Source organism: Pseudophryne corroboree, chromosome 8 (assembly GCF_028390025.1).
Source record: "Pseudophryne corroboree isolate aPseCor3 chromosome 8, aPseCor3.hap2, whole genome shotgun sequence".
Taxonomy (NCBI): Eukaryota; Metazoa; Chordata; class Amphibia; order Anura; family Myobatrachidae; genus Pseudophryne; species Pseudophryne corroboree.
Genome location: NC_086451.1, coordinates 138,492,400 through 138,512,252, shown reverse-complemented (window position 1 = coordinate 138,512,252; position 19,853 = coordinate 138,492,400). Strand labels below are relative to the sequence as shown.

At 48.4% G+C, this 19,853-nt stretch overlaps 1 protein-coding gene across 2 annotated transcripts in view; it reads left to right on the top strand.

Moving 5' to 3' along the window:
- The window catches only part of LOC134948760 (endoplasmic reticulum membrane adapter protein XK-like), a 141,455-nt gene that overhangs the window by 75,748 nt on the left and 45,854 nt on the right, over positions 1-19,853 (top strand). Inside the window, exons 2-3 of one of the 2 annotated variants that reach the window (XM_063936968.1) lie at positions 13,633-13,895; positions 15,769-16,834. In XM_063936968.1, coding sequence (XP_063793038.1) covers positions 13,633-13,895; positions 15,769-16,496 — 991 coding nt within the window. In that variant the 3' untranslated portion in view covers positions 16,497-16,834. Of the gene's footprint in view, positions 1-13,632; positions 13,896-15,768; positions 16,835-19,853 lie in introns of those variants that run through there. The other variant, XM_063936967.1, reaches the window with a different exon arrangement.

Below are 19,853 nucleotides of genomic sequence, written 5' to 3'. Positions count from 1 at the left end.
AAACCGGCAGGGCGGCACAAGAAGCAGGATGGCGATGGCAGAAGCCACAAGGATTCTCAGATGGGCGGAAAATCATGTGTTAGCACTGTCAGCAGTGTTCATTCCCGGAGTCGACAACTGGGAAGCAGACTTCCTCAGTAGACACGACCTCCACCCGGGAGAGTGGGGACTTCATCCAGAAGTCTTCCAAATGATTGTACACCGTTGGGAAAGGCCACAGGTGGACATGATGGTGTCCCGCCTCAACAAAAAGCTAAAAAGATATTGCGCCAGGTCAGGGGACCCTCAGGCGATAGCTGTGGACGCTCTAGTGACACCGTGGGTGTACCAATCGGTTTATGTGTTCCCTCCTCTGCCTCTCATACCCAAGGTACTGAGAATAATAAGAAGGAGAGGAGTAAGAACTATTCTTGTGGTTCCGGATTGGCCAAGAAGAGCTTGGTACCCAGAACTTCAAGAAATGATCTCAGAGGACCCATGGCCTCTGCCGCTCAGAGAGGACCTGCTGCAGCAGGGGCCCTGTCTGTTCCAAGACTTACCGCGGCTGCGTTTGACGGCATGGCGGTTGAACACCGGATCCTAAAAGAAAAGGGCATTCCGGAGGAAGTCATTCCTACGCTGATTAAAGCTAGGAAAGATGTGACCGTAAGACATTATCACCGCATATGGCGGAAATATGTTGCTTGGTGTGAGGCCAGGAAGGCCCCAACGGAGGAATTTCATCTCGGTCGATTTCTGCACTTCCTACAGTCAGGAGTGACTATGGGCCTAAAATTGGGTTCCATCAAGGTCCAGTCGCATTGGTTTGAGCCACTTAAAACCGTGGAGATAAAGTACCTCACGTGGAAGGTGGTCATGCTGTTGGCCTTGGCGTCGGCCAGGCGTGTATCAGAATTGGCGGCTTTGTCTTGTAAAAGCCCTTATCTGATTTTTCATATGGATAGGGCGGAATTGAGGACTTGTTCCCAATTCCCTCCTAAGGTGGTTTCAACTTTTCATGTGAACCAACCTATTGTGGTGCCTGCGGCTACTCGGGACTTGGAGGATTCCAAGTTACTGGACGTAGTCAGGGCCCTGAAAATATATGTTTCCAGGACGACTGGAGTCAGGAAAACTGACTCGCTATCTATCCTGTATGCACCCAACAAGCTGGGTGCTCCTGCTTCTAAGCAGACTATTGCTCGCTGGATCGGTAGCACGATTCAACGTGCACATTCTGCCGCATCCTAAATCTGTAAAGGCCCATTCCACGAGGAAAGTGGGCTCTTCTTGGGCGGCTGCCCGAGGGGTCTCGGCTTTACAACTTTGCCGAGCTGCTACTTGGTCGGGTTCAAACACATTTGCAAAATTCTACAAGTTTGATACCCTGGCTGAGGAGGACCTTGAGTTTGCTCATTCGGTGCTGCAGAGTCATCCGCACTCTCCCGCCCGTTTGGGAGCTTTGGTATAATCCCCATGGTCCTTACGGAGTTCCCAGCATCCACTAGGACGTCAGAGAAAATAAGAATTTACTCACCGGTAATTCTATTTCTCGTAGTCCGTAGTGGATGCTGGGCGCCCATCCCAAGTGCGGATTGTCTGCAATACTTGTATATAGTTATTGCCTAACTAAAGGGTTATTGTTATGAGCCATCTGTTCGTGAGGCTCAGTTGTTGTTCATACTGTTAACTGGATATAGTATCACGAGTTGTACTGTGTGATTGGTGTGGCTGGTATGAGTCTTACCCGGGATTCCAAATCCCTTCCTTATTGTATCAGCTCTTCCGGGCACAGTTTCCCTAACTGAGGTCTGGAGGAGGGGCATAGAGGGAGGAGCCAGTGCACACCAGGTAGTCCTAATTCTTTCTTAGAGTGCCCAGTCTCCTTCGGAGCCCGCTATTCCCCATGGTCCTTACGGAGTTCCCAGCATCCACTACGGACTACGAGAAATAGAATTACCGGTGAGTAAATTCTTATTTTTACTTACATCCAAGGCTATTAACCAACATACATCTCTTCACTCATCTCAAAATACTTCCCTACCCGACCTCTCCACTCTGCACAAAATCTGAATCTCCCATCCACAAAACGTCAGTTCTGCGCATGCGGCACAATGCGCACGCACGTCGTACAGGCACAACGAACGATGTAGTTTTGCACAGGGTCTAGCGAAGCATTTCAGTTGCACTGGTGGCCGCAGAGTGATTGACATGAAGTGGGCGTTTCTGGGTGTCAACTGACCGTTTTCAGGGAGTGTTCGGAAAAACGTAGGCGTGCCAGAAAAAACACAGGCGTGGCTGGACGAACGCTGGGAGGGTTTGTGACGTCAAAACAGGAACTGAACAGTCTGAAGTGATCGCAAGCGCTGAGTAGGTTTTGAGCTACTCTGAAACTGCACAAAAAAACTTTGTAGCCGCTCTGCGATACATTCGTTCGCACTTCTGCTAAGCTAAAATACACTCCCAGTGGGCGGCGGCATAGCGTTTGCACGGCTGCTAAAAACTGCTAGCGAGCGATCAACTCAGAATGACCCCCTTTATCCGAGCTGCACCTACTCTGTGGAATGCCCTCCCATGCACAGTAAGACTCACCTCTAGTCTCCAAATCTTCAAACGTTCCCTGAATACTCGCCTCTTCAGGCAAGCTTATCAAATTTCTGAACCACCCACATAACCTTCAATGTCTCCTTATCTAATTACATCCCCTCTGTACAGTCCACACATAACTTCAGATATTTTGTCTTCTTCACTTTCACACCCTTCTGACCCTTGGCCAGCATTGCTGGGTGACAATGTCATACAGTCCATTAAGAACCTTTTCAGTCTGGTGGACCATTATGCAATAGGTAGCATATATCCTTGTGTAGCAGTGCCTATTTCCCTATAAGCAGGGCCTTCCTACCTCTGTCTGTCTGTTTTTTGCCAGTTTTGGTCTATTACTGTTGTTCCAATTGTAAAGCGCAGCAGAATGTAGGGGGTAATTCAGAGTTGATCGCAGCAGCAAATTTGTTAGCAGTTGGGCAAAACCATGGGGGTCATTTCGAGTTGATCGCACATAGCAACTTTTTGCTGCTCGTGCGATCAACTAGACACCGCTTATGGGGGAAGTGCATTTTAGCATAGTAAGGCTGCGATTGCTTGTGCAGCCCTGCTATGCGAAAAAAGTTTTGTGTAAAAGAAGACAAGCCCTGCAGTTATTTACCCTGTGCGATGAATCCAGCGATGGAGGTCCCGGAATTGATGTCAGATATCCACCCTCCAAACGCCTCGACACGCCTGCGTTCGGATCTCCACGCCCGTAAAACGTTGAGTAGACGCCCCGATCCGCCTCACACCTGTCAGTCTTCTTGCAGTCCGCGCTGTGACCACTTTCTTCATTCCTGGAGTCGTCGCTGAGCAACGACGCGTCTGCGCATTGTGTCCACCGCGCATGCGCAGAACTGACCCGTTCGCACCGCTGCGATAAACCGCAGCGTGCGAACAAGTCGGAATGACCCCCTATGTGCACTGCAGGTGTGGCAGATATAACATTTGCAAACCAAAAAAGTTAACAATTTCACAAAACCATGTTGCACTGCAGGTGGGTTAGATGTGCAGAGAGATTTAGATTTGTTTCTGTGCATGGTAAATACTGGCTGCTTAATTTCTCTTACGTCCTAGAGGACGCTGGGGTCCACGTTAGTACCATGGGGTATAGACGGGTCCCTTGGGAGCCATTGGCACTTTAAGAGTTTAATAATGTGGACTGGCTCCTCCCTCTATGCCCCTCCTACCAGAATCCGTTTAGAAAATGTGCCCGGAGGTGCCGGTCACAGCTAGGGGAGCTCCATAGGAGTTTTTCTAGTTTTATTATTTTAAATAGAGTTAGGTACAGGGAGGCTACTGGCAACAGCCTCCCTGCTTCGTGGGACTTAGGGGGGGAGTAGTGTCCAACCCTCTGAGGTTAATGGACACTATCTGCGCTGGCAGGCCGCTGAGCTCCTGAGGGTGATGAACGCTAGACCCTGAGGCGACCGCTCACTCCCGCAACATGCCTCCACCCCCTAACAGAGCCAGAAGACGTCGGTGGCGAGTAGATTACCGGCGACCCAACAAGCAGGGAGCCGGTGTGCATGATGGCATCAGGGTAGGAGCGCAGCGTTAAGGCTGCGCTCCAGAGGGCTCAGCGGTACTAAGGTGCGGCGCTGTGAGGGGCGTCCTTGGCCAGCTCAACACCCTTAAAACTGGTCACTGGGCTATCATGGAATGTTTTCTACTGCCAGCTGTGTAATTTACCTCAGGCCAGTATAATCATAAAGTGCGGGAAGACGCGCCATGACAGGGGGCGGAGCTCCTCCTCAGAGCGGATCCAGCAGCTTACCAGCTTTGCTGATAGAAAGGGCTATCCTACATACAGGAAGCCATTAAAAAATTACCTGGGGCATCGCAATTTAACACTTTCATTACACTATGGCACTTAGTTTGTCTTATATATATGTAACACTTTCACATTATTTTCTTTTACTCCTCACATTACTCACACATGCAGCAGCAGCTGCTCCTACCTCTTTAACTCTTTATTTGTATCACTCTTGCGATGCCCTGGGGTTGTCTGGCTGGGTGGCTCTGGGGTGTCCTGCTCCCCCGGATCTGAACCCTTATAGTTAGTGTTAGGGACTTACCCAATGAGAGGCTACTTTGATGCGGTGGGTAAGCTCATAGCCCTGGCCAGGAATATGTTAAGTGCCTCTGGTTATTACAGGTTGAGCTAGTGTGAGACAGTGCACCTGCTACTTTTTCCCTCTGTACATTGTATTAAGTCTCAAGCAGAGCAGCACCTCATTACCTAATTAAGGTGTGCAAATTAGGGCCCCCTTCCCTTTGGAACGTAGAGTAGGGCTGCAATGTCGGAGGTAACGAGGATCCTCCTTTGGGCAGAAAAGCATGCAGTGGTGCTGTCAGCAATCTTCATTCCGGGAGTGGACAACTGGGAAGCAGGGGTGGTCTTCAGTATGCCGACTGACGGGATCCCGGCGCACAGTATACTGGCGCCGGAATCCCGACAGCCGGCATACCGACACTTATTCTCCATCGTAGTGCGCCACCGTGCCCGTAGCGTGGCGAGCGCAGCGAGCCCGCAATGGGCTCATTTGCGCTCGCCACACTGTCGGTAAGCCGGCGGTCAGGCTCCCGGCACCGGTATGCTGGTCGCCAGGAGCCCGACCGCCGGCATACCATACTGAAACCGGGAAGCAGACTTCCACAGCAGACACGATCTCCATCCTGGAGAGTGGGGCCTCCATCCGGAGGTGTTCACAGAGTTTACAAATCTTTGGGGTGTACCTCAAATAGACATGATGGCTTCCCGCCTCAACAAGAAGCTTCGGAGGTACTGTTCCAGGTCGCAGGATCTACAGGAAGTGGTGGTGGACGCCCTAGTAACTCTGTGGGCGTTCAGGTCCGTGTACGTGTTCCCTCCGCTTCCACTCATCCCAAGAATTCTAAAACTCATAAAGAAAGCAAGAGTTCAGGCGATCCTCATTGCTCCGGACTGGCCAAGAAGAGCTTGGTACGCGGATCTTCTGGAGTTACTGCTGGAAGACCCGAGGCCTCTTCCTCTTCGAGAGGACCTTCTGCAACAGGGACCGTTCGCTTATCAAGACTTACCACGGCTATGTTTGACGGCATGGAGGTTGAATGCCAGATCTTAGCTCGGAAGGGCATTCCAAACAAAGTTATTCCTAGCCTAATACAGGCTAGGAAAGGAGTAACGTCAAAACATTACCATCGGATTTGGAAAAAGTACGTGTCTCGGTGTGAATCCAAAAAGTTTCCTACGGTGGAGTTTCAATGTTGAAGGTTTCTCCTCTTCCTGCAAGCAGGGGTGGATGTCGGCCTTGTCCATCTTCTTCCAGAAACAATTGGCTGCCCTCCCTGAGGTTCAGACTTTCTTGAAAGGGGTTCTGCACATACAACCTCCCTTTGTGCCTCCTACGGCACCTTGGGATCTTAACGTGGTGCTGCAGTTCCTGCAATCGGATTGGTTCGAGACTTTACAGGAGGTGGAGGTCAAGTTTCTCACTTGGAAGGCTGTCACACTGTTGGCATTAGCATCCGCTGGACGTGTGTCGGAATTGGGGGCTTTGTCCTGTAAAAGCCCCTAATTAATTTTCCATGAGGATAGAGCTGAGCTCAGGACGCGTCAGCAGTTTCTTCCTAAGGTTGTGTCGGCTTTTCATATCAACCAACCTATTGTGGTGCTAGTGGCTACTGACTCCTCAAGTCCCTCAAAGTCCTTGGATGTTGTGAGGGCTTTGAAGATTTATGTGAAGTGGACAGCACGTTACAGGAAGTCAGACGCTCTGTTTCTCCTTTATGATCCCAACAAGGTTGGGTGTCCTGCTTCCAAGCAGATGATTTCTCACTGGATCAGGTGTACTATTCAGTATGCTTATTCTACGGCAGGCTTGCTGTGTACAAAATCTGTTATGGCCCACTCTACTCGTAAGGTGGGTTCTTCCTGGGCGGCTGCCCGGGGTGTTTCAGCTTTACAACTTTGCTGAGCGGCTACTTGGTCTGGGTCAAACACGTTTACTAAGTTCTACAAGTTCGATACTTTGTCCTCTGAGGACCATACGTTTGGTCAGTCAGTTCTGCAGGAGCGTCCGCGCTCTCTCTCCCATATTGGGAGCTTTGGTACATCCCCATGATACAAATGTGGACCCCAGCATTCCCTAGGACGTAAGAGAAAATAGGAGTTTAATGACCTACCGGTAAATCCTTTTATCGTAGTCCGTAGAGGATGCTGGGCGCCTGCCCAGCGCTTCGTTTTTCTGCAGTAGTTACTTAGTTCAGTACTGCCTTGTTATTTGGTTAAGTACTGCATTGTTACTTGGTTAAGTACCGTTGATCAGCTGTTGCTGAAGTTGTTCAGGTTGGTTATTATTATTATTATTATTATTTATTATTATCCTTTATTTATATGGTGCCACAAGGGTTCTGCAGCGCCCAATTAGAGTACATAAATAATCAAACCGGAAAACAGCAACTTACAGTTGATGACAGTATAGGACAAGTACAGGGTAAATAAACATAGTTACATCAGCAGATGACACTGGAATAAGTATCAGGTGGCAGAAGACTGCTGGATGTGGTACAGTTGAAGATTATTAAAGTAAGACAAAGGATAAGCACATGAGGGAAGACGGTCCTGCTCGTGAGGGGTAGACAGACAGGGGTGACACAGATGGGGTACATAGAGAATGTGGTTTGCCTTGTTATATGTGTGAGCTGGTATGAATCTCACCACTATCTGTGCATTTCCTTCTCTCGAAGTATGTCCGTCTCCTCGGGCACAGTTTCTAGACTGAGTCTGGTAGGAGGGGCATAGAGGGAGGAGCCAGCCCACATTATTAAACTCTTAAAGTGCCCATGGCTCCCAAGGGACCCGTCTATACCCCATGGTACTAATGTGGACCCCAGCATCCTCTACGGACTACGAGAAAAGGATTTACCGGTAGGTAATTAAAATCCTATTTTCTACACTGCAGTTTAGATTTCAGTTTGAACACAACCCACCCAAATCTAAATCTCTGCGTATTTTATATCTGGCCCACCAGCAGTGCAACATGGTTTTGCGCAATTACTAACTTTTTTCGTTTGCTAACAAACCTGAATAAGGCCCGTAGTGCGGAAATGTAGTGTGGGGAGGTAGTGAAGTGATATAGTATGTCGCCACACACCCCTACCCACCCAGGAGAACTTCTTTACGACTCTGATCACACTACCTCATACTTGCCTACCCTCCCGCATTCAGCGGGAGGCTCCCGTTTTTTAACTGAGCCTCCCGCTGCCCCGCAAATTGTCCGGTTCCTCCCGGTTTTTCGTCTGTACTTGGTGTAAATGCGGACTGCGCATGCGCCAGAACGAAAGTGCCGAGACGGAGAGCCTGCACAGGGTGAAGAGCACTCACCCAGCATGCTGTGGTCACGGTGGGAGGCGGGGCTGTGGTCTTTGATTGGCAGGGCCGGCTCTGGTGGTGGTTTGTGGGGCAGGGGTAGCCGCCAGCGGCTCTTCGTTTGTGCTGCTCATCTGAGCTGAACCGCCCTGCAGCGGGAGGGAGTGCCGGCGACATAGCATGTGCAGGGGCTGGCTAGCTATAATACAAGCATGCTGCTCCGTTCAGGCGGCCGCTGGCAGGGCAGCTCATTAATCTGAGCCAGCAGCAGTAGGGAGCTCCAGTACGGGTGCGCGGCTAGCAATAGTAAAACATGCCAGAGAGGGGAAGGGAGGAGGGGGGAGAAGGAGGAGAGAGTCTGCCTCTAACACTAACTAACTGGACTGCATGCCCAGACCCAGCAGATCCTCCCCTCCCTTGGGCACTGTGCTGTCAGCCAGCCACCTTGTCTGGCCTGGATCCGCCTGCCTCGGACCTCCTCGTCTGCTTGTACCTCGGTCCGCCGGCCTCCCTCAGTGACACCCTGTAGCTCACCTCGATGTTTATTGGACACAGTGTGGTGAGTAACCTGGTAGTCCTATGTGTGACCCCCTGTGCTCCCTGTGTGTGTGGCCCCCTGTACCCCCTACCTGTGTGTGTGTGACCCCCTGTACCCTATACCTGTGTGTGTGACCCCCTGTAGCCCCTGTGTGTGTGACCCCTGTAGCCCCTGTGTGTGTGTGACCCCGGTACCCCCTTCCTGTGTGTGTGTGTGTGTGTGTGTGAGCCCTGTACCCCCTTCCTGTGTGTGTGACCCCTGTACCCCCTTCCTGGGTGTGTGTGACCCCCTGTACCACCTTCCTGGGTGTGTGAGACCCCCTGTACCCCCTTCCTATGTGTGTGTGACCTCCCAGTCACAGTTCGTTGCACAACAACCTCTTCTGTCCCCCAGTGACAGTCCATCGCCCCACAGCCTCTGTCCCCCAGTGACAGTCCATCGCCCCACAGCCTCTGTCCCCCAGTGACAGTCCGTCGCCCCACAGCCTCCATCCCCCAGTGACAGTCCGTCGCCCCACAGCCTCTGTCCCCCCAGTGACAGTCTGTCGCCCTACAGCTTCCGTCCCCCAGTCACAGTCCGTCGCCCCCAGCTTCCGTCCCCCAGTCACAATCTGTCGCCCCTCAGCCTCCGTCCCCCAGTCACAGTCCGTCGCCCCTCAGCCTCCAGTCACACTCCGTCGCCCCACAGCCTTTGTCCCCCGGTCACAGTCCGTCGCCCCACAACCTCTGTCCCCCAGTCACAGTCCGTCGCCCCACAACCTCTGTCCCCCAGTCACAGTCCTTCACCCCACAACCTCTGTCCCCCAGTCACAGTCCTTCACCCCACAACCTCTGTCCCCCAGTCACAGTCCTTCACCCCACAACCTCTGTCCCCCAGTCACAGTCCTTCACCCCACAACCTCTGTCCCCCAGTCACAGTCCTTCACCCCACAACCTCTGTCCCCCAGTCACAGTCCTTCACCCCACAACCTCTGTCCCCCAGCCTGTTACCACACAACCTCTGATACTTTAAAATGTATTTTTATGTGAATCTGGTATTTTCAGTGGATCTGGATGTTTTCAATGTATTATGTGGATGTGTTATTTTCAAGGTTTTTTTTATGGGCTTAGCTTTTTTAAATGTATTTTTATGTGGATCTGGCTTTTTGTTATGTATTTTTAGGGGATCTGATGTTTTTAATGTATTATGCGGATCTGGCCTTTTGCAACATATCTTTAGGTGGATCTGTTTTTTTCAATGTATCTTTAAGTGGATCTGGCTTTTTCAATTTATGCATGGGTCTTGAATTTTCAATGTATTTTTATTTGGATGTAGGTTTTTTAATGTAGGCCAGAGTTTCACAAACTCTGCCATCCAGTCTAGGTTTTAAGGATAGCCATGCTTAAGCACAGGTGACTTAGTAGCTATGCTTGAGCACAGGTGACTTAGGGCCTAATTCCGACCTGATCGCAAAATCTTTGTCTTTGTAATGTGCAAAACCATGGCCCTCATTCCGAGTTGTTCGCTCGCAAGCGGATTTTAGCAGATTTGCTCATGCTAAGCCGCCGCCTACTGGGAGTGAATCTTAGCATCTTAAAATTGCGAACGAAAGATTCGCAATATTGCGATTACACACCTCGTAGCAGTTTCTGAGTAGCTCCAGACTTACTCGGCATCTGCGATCAGTTCAGTGCTTGTCGTCCCTGGTTTGACGTCCTAAACACACCCAGCGTTCGCCCAGACACTCCTCCGTTTCTCCTGCCACTCCTGCGTTTTTTCCGGAAACGGTAGCGTTTTTCCCCACACGCCCATAAAACGGCCTGTTTCCGCCCAGTAACACCCATTTCCTGTCAATCACATTACGATCGCCAGAACGATGAAAAAGCCGTGAGTAAAATTCCTAACTGCATAGCAAATTTACTTGGCGCAGTCGCAGTGCGGACATTGCGCATGCGCATTAAGCGGAAAATCGCTGCGATGCGAAGATTTTTACCGAGCGAACAACTCGGAATGAGGGCCCATGTGCACTGCAGGTAGGGCAAATGTAACCCGTGCAGAGAGAGTTAGATTTGGGTGGGTTATATTGTTTCTGTGCAGGGTCAATACTGGCTGCTTTATTGTTACACTGCAATTTAAATTTCAGTTTGAACACACCCCATCCAAATGTAACTTGCCCATTAGAGAAAATGTTTGCTGTTACGATCAGGTCTGAATTAGGCCCATAGTTAGTACCTCAGTCAATTTGATTTAATTATCTGGACTCAAGCATGGATATCCTGAAAACCTGGACTGTAAAGGCGGAGTTTGGGAAACTCTAATGGGACCCATAGTAGCGGTGTCATCAGTTCAAGTTAAAGGTGATGAGAGCAATCATCACTCTTCAAGTTGATGGCGTGCCGCTGTGGCAAAATCTGTAGCTATTTTCTGCTGGCTGTGCACAGCATGTTGGGAGGAGGGACAGTATTATCTGCTAGGGGGCACCAATAAAAATCTTGCCTAGGGCTATCAAATTGTCTAGGGCAGGCTCTGTGGGTGGGACTCTGATATATGAGTGACAGCGCTGCTGGGTACGTGAGGAGGTTTAGCTAGTTGTAGCTCGTCTCTGTGGGAGCCGGAGTGACGGAGAGAGGCAGGAGGAGGAGCGATGGGCGGAATGGAAGAGCGGTTCCAAGCTGCTATTGAGAGATAAAGAGGGGAGGCCTTCCCTGTAACGTGTGACAAGACAACCCCTGGGACTCAAGTGTGGGAGCTAATGGCGGAGTGGGTACTCCTGATCATGTGGTGCTTCAGGTACATAGGACCTATGGATTCCATACTGTGTATGCCTGGTGTGCAGGTAAGGTGGTCATATGCTTATAGTACCTCTCCATGCCCTTTGTTCCTCTTGCTGCATGCCCAGTGAGACACCTGGCATTTGCGGGCATGCATGTCAGCATTGGTACAAATTGCTGTATTACACTGTCCCGTGGTTTCCTGTGTGTGCTTCTGTCAGCTGCTCTGCATTTGCACATTTTCTGTGTATTATTATTTTTATTATTATTATTCAGGGCAGCTGTAGGTCTGCTGAGAACAGCAGGGTTTGTCTGAGAGCATACTTGCCTACCCTCTTGTGCTCAGGAGGAGGTTCCAACCCTTCCACTGCCCCACAAATCTTCTGAGTCCTACTGGTTTTTCACATGCCCTCTGTGTTAATGTGGACTGTGCATGCGCCAGTCTGAAAGTGCTGGGGATGGAGCCTGTACAGTCGACACCCTGACGCGTGAGGTTGTGCTTTTTAAATAGCGGCCACCGCAGATTTGTGGGTAGTGGTGGGCGTCCAGTAGTGTACAAAGGAGAACAAGGAGGCAGGCCTTGCAAAATAGCAGGGAAAGTAATAAACCATAGAGCTGACGTATAGCTGAAAAATTTATTATACATATATCACTAAAAACACACACACACACACACACACACACACACACACACACACACACACACACACACACATATATATTATAATATAATACAATATATATATGTGCAAACATCTAAAACAATATCTAAAATATGGTTAATACCATGAGTTGAGTCGCTGGAAGAACAAATAATATGTTCAGGATTGATATGGATAAAAGGTATCACTCTATCTGCAGCAATGAAAAAAAGTATCCAATGTGTATATTTATGTAGCAGTCTCTATTAGAAAAGTATCCACATGGATATGAGCAGGCACCATTCAGTTATCCACTGATTGTATGGGTGCAGTTGTAACAGTCTCACGAGTCAGCGGCTTCACCGTTTAGTGTGGAAAGTTCAATCACTCAAGTAAATGAGAAATACCTCTTAAAGGGGAGTAGGGGGGCTGGTCCGACCGAGCGTCCTCGGTTTAGAAATCCTGCATTGCCCACGGTTGTGCTGTCCAGAGAGAAGGTATTGTAGTGTCACCCTCTGTACCCTACTCACTAAATGCATATTGTATCACCCTCTGTACCCACAATCCTTAGTGGAAATAGATACGCCCATGGGTGGTGCTAGACATGCCCCTTTGGCTGGAACTAGACAAGCCCCCTCAATGGCACTCCTACAATCTCCCTGAAACTACTTTTCAAAAGTAGGCAAGTATGCACTACCTGCGACTGCACATAATAGGCCCTTCCTAAATTTCAGCTCCGGGCCCATGTGGACCTGACTCTGGCACTGATCTGTACAATGTATGGTACTGTATTTTGTGATTCCGAATGAGTGTAGGTGTAAGAGGCAGTTTCACTTGTAATGTTGAACTGCAAAGGTGTCCATTTGGTTGGATTCAAATGTCTACAAAGGTGTTCAGCTTGGCTGTTGGCATGGGTTCTTGCAGTCATATTTTTTAACAATTTTTTTTACTAAAATAATGTGAAAAGAGTATTTTCACACCCTTTTCACGTTATTTTTGTATCACCTGACTGTATTAAAGGGCTTTTGGAACAATTTTCATAAAAAAACTACTCTAAACCCTTTAATTCACTTTTCACATTTTAGGCAATATTATATTTGTACAATCAACAGAATTGACTTTTGTCCAGTTTAGCAACAGAATTATGTTACCAATTTAAACAGGTCTGGGTGCTTTACCTGAGTAATTTGATTAAATTGGTGCAGACACTTAAGACTGCAAATACTTGAAGCAATACTTCAAGTAAAACTTGAAATACTCGAATCTCGATTATGCAACTAAATTGGCTATCCAAATTGCTGAATGTGGGCAGCCGGTAGCGGGGCGAGCGCAAAAGAGCCCCTTGCAGGCTCACTGCGCATGCCACATTGCGGGCACGGTATTTATTCTCCTTACACACACACACACACACACACACACACACACACACATACATATAATGGCACTCATGGGTCTTCTTGCGCTGATAAACATGGTCTATGCAACTGTGATGCAATGTGTATATGAGTGTGTGTGTATATGTGTGTGTATATGTATATATATAATATTGTGAACCATATGATATAAATGTATAACCTGTTTGCACCCTCTGAGCTCTGTGTTAATTCAGCAGGTAATAATTTATCCTGAGGCCAACAAGCTAAACTTGATCAAACGTGAGCATTTCAGATATTTTCATATTCTATACAATCCTTCACTTGCACTTTCATAATGTCACTGTTGTATATTTTATAATGAATCCAAGGCATATCTATATTAATGTAAACATCCCACTACATTGTTCCCTAGATGCGTGGAGGCACTAATAGTGTACTGTCAGATGGGGCGTGAGGAGGAGCCATATGTGAGCATATCACGGAAAAAACATTTACGTGGCTGGGGGAAGGCCGAAGAAGAAGAACAGGAGGTGGGGCATTCTTTGAGAAGATTGGCCACACACCGTAATGCCTTCAAGCGCACAGCTGTCATTCAAGCCTTCCTGGGGTCAACACCACAGCTCACTCTTCAACTGTATGTCAGTGTCTTGCAGAGATATGTCCCAACTGCACGAGGTGAGGTGATGTACCAGACATATTGGTGAGATGTACTAAGCCTTGGAGAGTGATAAAGATGAGAGAGAGCTAAAGCATCAACCAATCAACTCCTAACTGCTATCTTACAGGCTCTGTGTGAAAAATGACAGGAGCTGATTGGTTGGTACTTTATATTTCTCCACTTTATCACTCGTCAATGCTTAGTACATCTGCCCCATATTTTATAAATCCAAAGTGCAAAGGCTAGTGCATTATAAAAACAAAACCTTGAAGTCTGTTTCCCTTTGACAGGACACAACTCATAGCATAGTTGATAGGTGTAACTATGGTTGGAATACACATTTGTAATGCTGAGAACAAGGTACATTAGTGTTTATACAGTAGGTTGCCATTTTGTAACACTTACCCATTAAGGAGTATATTCAATTAGAGTCAGAAACTGCCGTCTTGTCGGAAAGACGGCAGTTTCCGACTAGAATAGGTCGGAAGAGGTTCCGACCTATTCAATCCAGCCTAATTTTTTCCGACAAGTCGGAAAGCATGTGGATCGGCGGAATAGCCGCCGATCTGCGTGCTTCTGTCGGAAAGGGGACCAAATCCGACAGGTTTTACCCCCATTTCCGACAATGTCAATCCGACATTTAAAAAAGTCGGATTGACACTGTCAGGACCGGGCCAAACTTGTCGTGCAGCTGCTGTGTGTCAGGGCTGTTATTGCCGGGCGGCTCTCAGCGAGGCAGCTGCTGCTACACTTGATGTATTACACAGGGTGGCAGGGGCGAAGGAAGCCGGTTGGCGTGAGGTATATGTTAGGGCTTATTTAAGAAAATGTATTTTTCTAAAATCAATAACAGCCCTGACACACTGCGGCTGCACGGACACCGGCACAAATCCGACATTCGAATTTGGCCACTCTTTTTGAATAGGGGTTGTCGGATCCATTCCGACAAATGCATGTCGGAATGGTTCCGACTCTTACTGAATACACCCCATAATGAACAATGGAAACATAAAAATTCTAAATACTGAAGGCAATCCACCATCAGTGATGGATTTTTTGGTTGGGGAAACCTGTATTGACAAGATTCATGTTTGCAAACCCTGCAGCAGTACTGCCACCTACTGTAAGGGTCTTGGTATGACACTATAGGCCTCCTTTACGGTTAGGATCAATGGACCTCATTCAGCTTCAGTTGCAGTTCTGCTATTGTAGCAGAACAGCAACTGCATTGAAACGCACAGCTAGAACCGCCCAGCACACAACAAACCGCCCACCGTTGTGTTTGCATTTCTGCAAATGCAGCCGCAGAATTGCGTATGCATTACAAAAAATGAGTACCATCGACAACTGCGGTTGACCCAGGGCTACTCAGAATAATGAGAATGCGGTAGCACCGGGCGCCATGTTTTATGTTGCAGCAATCACAACTGATGTCAGATGCACGCTCCGAAAACTGCCAGACACGTCTGCGTTTTTCCGACCACTCCCCACAAACGCCCACTAGATCCGCAGCCTGTCAATCAACTTGCGATCGCATCCCAGCAAACCGCAATTGCAACAGATTGCTGGCCGCGCACATGCAATGCATTCGGTGCGCAGATGGCCTATAATCGTCCGATCTACGATTTTGTAACTGAAGCTGAGTAAGGCCAAAGACAACTTAAGTTTATCTATCTATCTATCTATCTATCTATCTATCCATCCATCTATATATCCATCCATTTATCTATCCATCTATCTATCATGTATACTAGAACACGTCTATGTTTAAAAATATATTGCTAGTGGAGAAATCTATTTTATTTTCTATGCATGTGTTGTTTTTATTTACTGTTATCTTAAACAATTGAATGTATTTGGCTTAGCACAGTTCTCTCTCTTTTCATTCAGCTGTACTTATGGCGATGTCTTTGGCTTCCACTACATATGGTGCTTTGGTCCTTAATGTCTTGGCAATCCAAATCAAATATGATGACTACAAAGTGCGTCTGAGTATACCAGCCTTCCTCGTCATCATCTTATGGAGGTGTCTGGAGATCGCCACTCGTGTTACTGTGCTGGTACTTTTCTGCTCTGCACTTAAATCCTGGGTGGCAGTTGTGATCTTGGTGAACTTAGTGGCTCTCTTCCTCCTGCCATGGGTTTACTTCTGGAAGAGTGGAAACAACCTTCCAGAGAATGTGGAGAAGAACTTTAGTCGGCTTGGCACAGTGACTGTTTTGGGCACAATGACCTTGTTGTACTCTGCCATCAATATGTTTTGCTGGTCAGCAGTCCAGCTCAATTTATCAGACCGGGACCTCATTGATCAATCTCAAAACTGGGGAAGACTAAGTGTCCACTATACTTTTAGATTAATTGAAAATGCAGCCCTCATTTTACTCTGGTACTATTACAAAGAAGATGGGTTTGAGTATTTTTGTTCCCCACTACTTGTGGTACAGTTGTTGGTTGGATACTGTGCTGCAATCTCATTCATGCTCCTTTTCTACCAGTACTTTCATCCTTGCCGCTCACTTTTCAGCCACAATGTGTCAGACTTTTTATTGTGTGTATGCTGCAGAGGTGGAATGAAAACTTGTCACGTGCAGGATGAAGGAAGGGAGTCTGTGGTGTGAGGAAGGTGCACCAGGGTATATTTTTGGTTACAATTTACAATGCTTACCACAAAAGTGCAATTACCCATGTGTTACACAGTTAAAGCTGGATGGTTTTCCACTGCCTGTCATAGGCTTACCGTGACTAACAAAACATATATATATTTATTTACTAAATTGTTTTGGGCTAAGAATGTGAAATGTTGCCATGCATGTTTTTTTGTTGTTCAGGTAACACAACAAACCTAGTAAATCCTCTTTCACAAGTGTGCACCATTTTCCCATTTCCATCATTGCTAGTTAAGTACAGTATTATATACCAACTGTGCCTTTTGTGCATTAAACACAGCTGTCACATTGCACTGGAAGAGTTACTCCGCAGAATGTACTAGCACAGTGATCCTTTGTAAGGACTTTTTATGTGGTAAATACAGAATACTGGCCACATTCACCCAATTCTCTGCTGTGTGCAGATTGTCTGTTGGCTAGTCCAGTCCAGCACCTGTTGTTTGGTGGTGGATGTATAATACAGCGCCCACTGCTTGTGGCAAGCATACAGAACACATGCCCTTTTCTAATGGCATATTGCTATTGGTCTTCTCAGCCAATTAGAGAGGAGTGTGTGATTGGAAACATTTTTTAGACAGTGATAGAACAGGTGGATGGCATAAAGATTATTGTATAGTAGGTATGGCCATCAGTATGTTCACCTTCGATGGTAGCCATCAGTGGTGGAACAGTGAATGACCATTGATGGTCGCCAACTATGCAGTGGAGGATCATCAATGATTTCACACACCAGTGGTCATCCCTGCTCTTTCACGGACTGTCCCGTGGCCCAATCAGAACCTGGAGGTGGTGCTTCATGGGTTTGTCGGGAGGAGGGGGCAGAGCTAGGTTCTGTGTCATAGCACTAAGGGAGAAAAAAATCATCAGAGGGTCCTATACCATTGATGGTGGGGAACCAATGGTTCTCAGCCATAGATGGTAAACCTAATACTGCCGTTGAACCAGAGCCGGCCCTAACCAATATGATGTCCTAGGCAAGATTTTGGCTGGTGCCCCCTAGCACCACTGCTAGTTCTGCAAGAGATGCCTGGCATGCAGTAGCGGATCTTGCCACGGGCAAGCAGGACTTTTGCCCGGGGCGCTGCCTTCCGGAGGGCGCCGCACCATGGCAAGATCCGCTGTGCTGTGGTGCCCCCCGCTGCCGCTGCCCCGCTGTCCGCTGTGAAGGGAAACTAGACGCGTCTAGTTTCTCTTCCTCGAGAGGACCTTAACTGTAATGATGTGCAGTGCACGTTGACGTCATCGCGCACCGCACAGCAAAGGTCCTCTCCACGAAGGGAACTAGACGCTTAGCGTCTAGTTTTCCTTTGTGGAGAGGACCTTTGTTGTGCGGTGCGCGATGACGTCATCGCGCACCGCACATCCTACTACAGTACAGGGGGCGTAACTGACCACGCCCCCTGTATGAAGCCACGCCCCCTAATGCCGCCCGGGGCGCAAGAAGCCCCGGAACCGGCCCTGCTGGCATAAGTCAGCTGGCAGCTCTGCTAACGTCGGGCGCCTTTTGTTTATGAAAACGCATCTTATTTGCCTTACTATGTGGCTAGGATGCACAAGCAGCTTCTGCTGATTAAAATGATATGCGGCATGCCTATATTCTGTTTGCGACTGCGGCTGTATCTGCATACGAAATGCTACATTACAGTGATTTCCAGGAATACACACAGAATATAGGCATGCCGCATATCATTTTAATCAGCAGAAGCTGCTGGTGCCCCTAAGCATACCAAATGTCCTAGGCATTTGCCTAGTTTGCCTATGCTTAAGGCCGGCTCTGCGTTGAACCATCAATGGTTTGAAACCATTAATGGTCGATGGCCAACCCTATTGTATAGCACGGAGCCTCACTGCTAGAGTTCAATGGAGGGGAGCTGGTATGAGTCGATAATCATGAATTGGAAGGGAGCTGTGGCAAGGTCTTGAAGTAACCTTATACATAGGGGGGACAACTGCGTCCACTGGCTTACACAAGCCTTGCCCATTTCAATAGTGTCAGTCAGCATTACTTATTATGGGAGCAGCTGATTTAGAAACTCTGACAAAAGAATCTTAGAATCACAGTTGTCCAGTTTATTTTTGTCAGTAAACTGGTGACATCAGTACTACGTACCTTGTTTTTGTTTTCTCTGACGTCCTAGTGGATGCTGGGAACTCCGTAAGGACCATGGGGAATAGACGGGCTCCGCAGGAGACTGGGCACTCTAAAAGAAAGATTAGGTACTATCTGGTGTGCACTGGCTCCTCCCTCTATGCCCCTCCTCCAGACCTCAGTTAGAATCTGTGCCCGGCCAGAGCTGGGTGCTCCTAGTGGGCTCTCCTGAGCTTGCTAGAAAAGAAAGTATTTGTTAGGTTTTTTATTTTCAGTGAGATCTGCTGGCAACAGACTCACTGCTACGTGGGACTGAGGGGAGAGAAGCAAACCTACCTGCGTGCAGCTAGCTTGTGCTTCTTAGGCTACTGGACACCATTAGCTCCAGAGGGTTCGAACACAGGGCCTGACCTCGATCGTCCGTTCCCGGAGCCGCGCCGCCGTCCCCCTTGCAGAGCCAGAAGACAGAAGAACTATGAAATCGGCGGCAGAAGACTCTTGTCTTCATTAAGGTAGCGCACAGCACTGCAGCTGTGCGCCATTGCTCCCACTGCACACCACACACTCCGTAGGGTGCAGGGCGCTGGGCAGCAATAATATTACCTTTTGGCATAAAATACACATAATACAGTCAGTTAACTGTATATGTGTAAAAACCCCCGCCATTAAGTTACAGAAAACGCGGGACAGAAGCCCGCCGCTGAGGGGGCGGGGCCTTCTTCCTCGGCACACCAGCGCCATTTTCCCTTCACAGCTCCGCTGGAAGCACGCTCCCCAGGCTCTCCCCTGCAGTATCCAGGTACAAGACGGGTTAAAAAGAGAGGGGGGGCACATAAATTTAGGCGCAAATCGATACAAACAAGCAGCTATTGGGAAAATCACTTATTAGCAGAGTAAATCCCTGTGTTATATAGCGCTGTGGTGTGTGCTGGCATACTCTCTCTTTGTGGGGTCCTGTCCTCAGTCTGAGCATTCCCTGTGTGTGTGCGGTGTGTCGGTACGGCTGTGTCGACATGTTTGATGAGGAGGGTTACGTGGAGGCGGAGCAGGGGCAGATACATGTGGTGTCGCCCCTGATGGGGCCGACACCTGATTGGATGGATATGTGGAAGGTCTTAACCGACAGTGTCAACTCCTTACATAAAAGGTTCGATGATGCAGCAGCCTTGGGACAGCCGGGGTCTCAGCCCGCGCCTGCCCAGGCGACTCAGAAGCCGTCA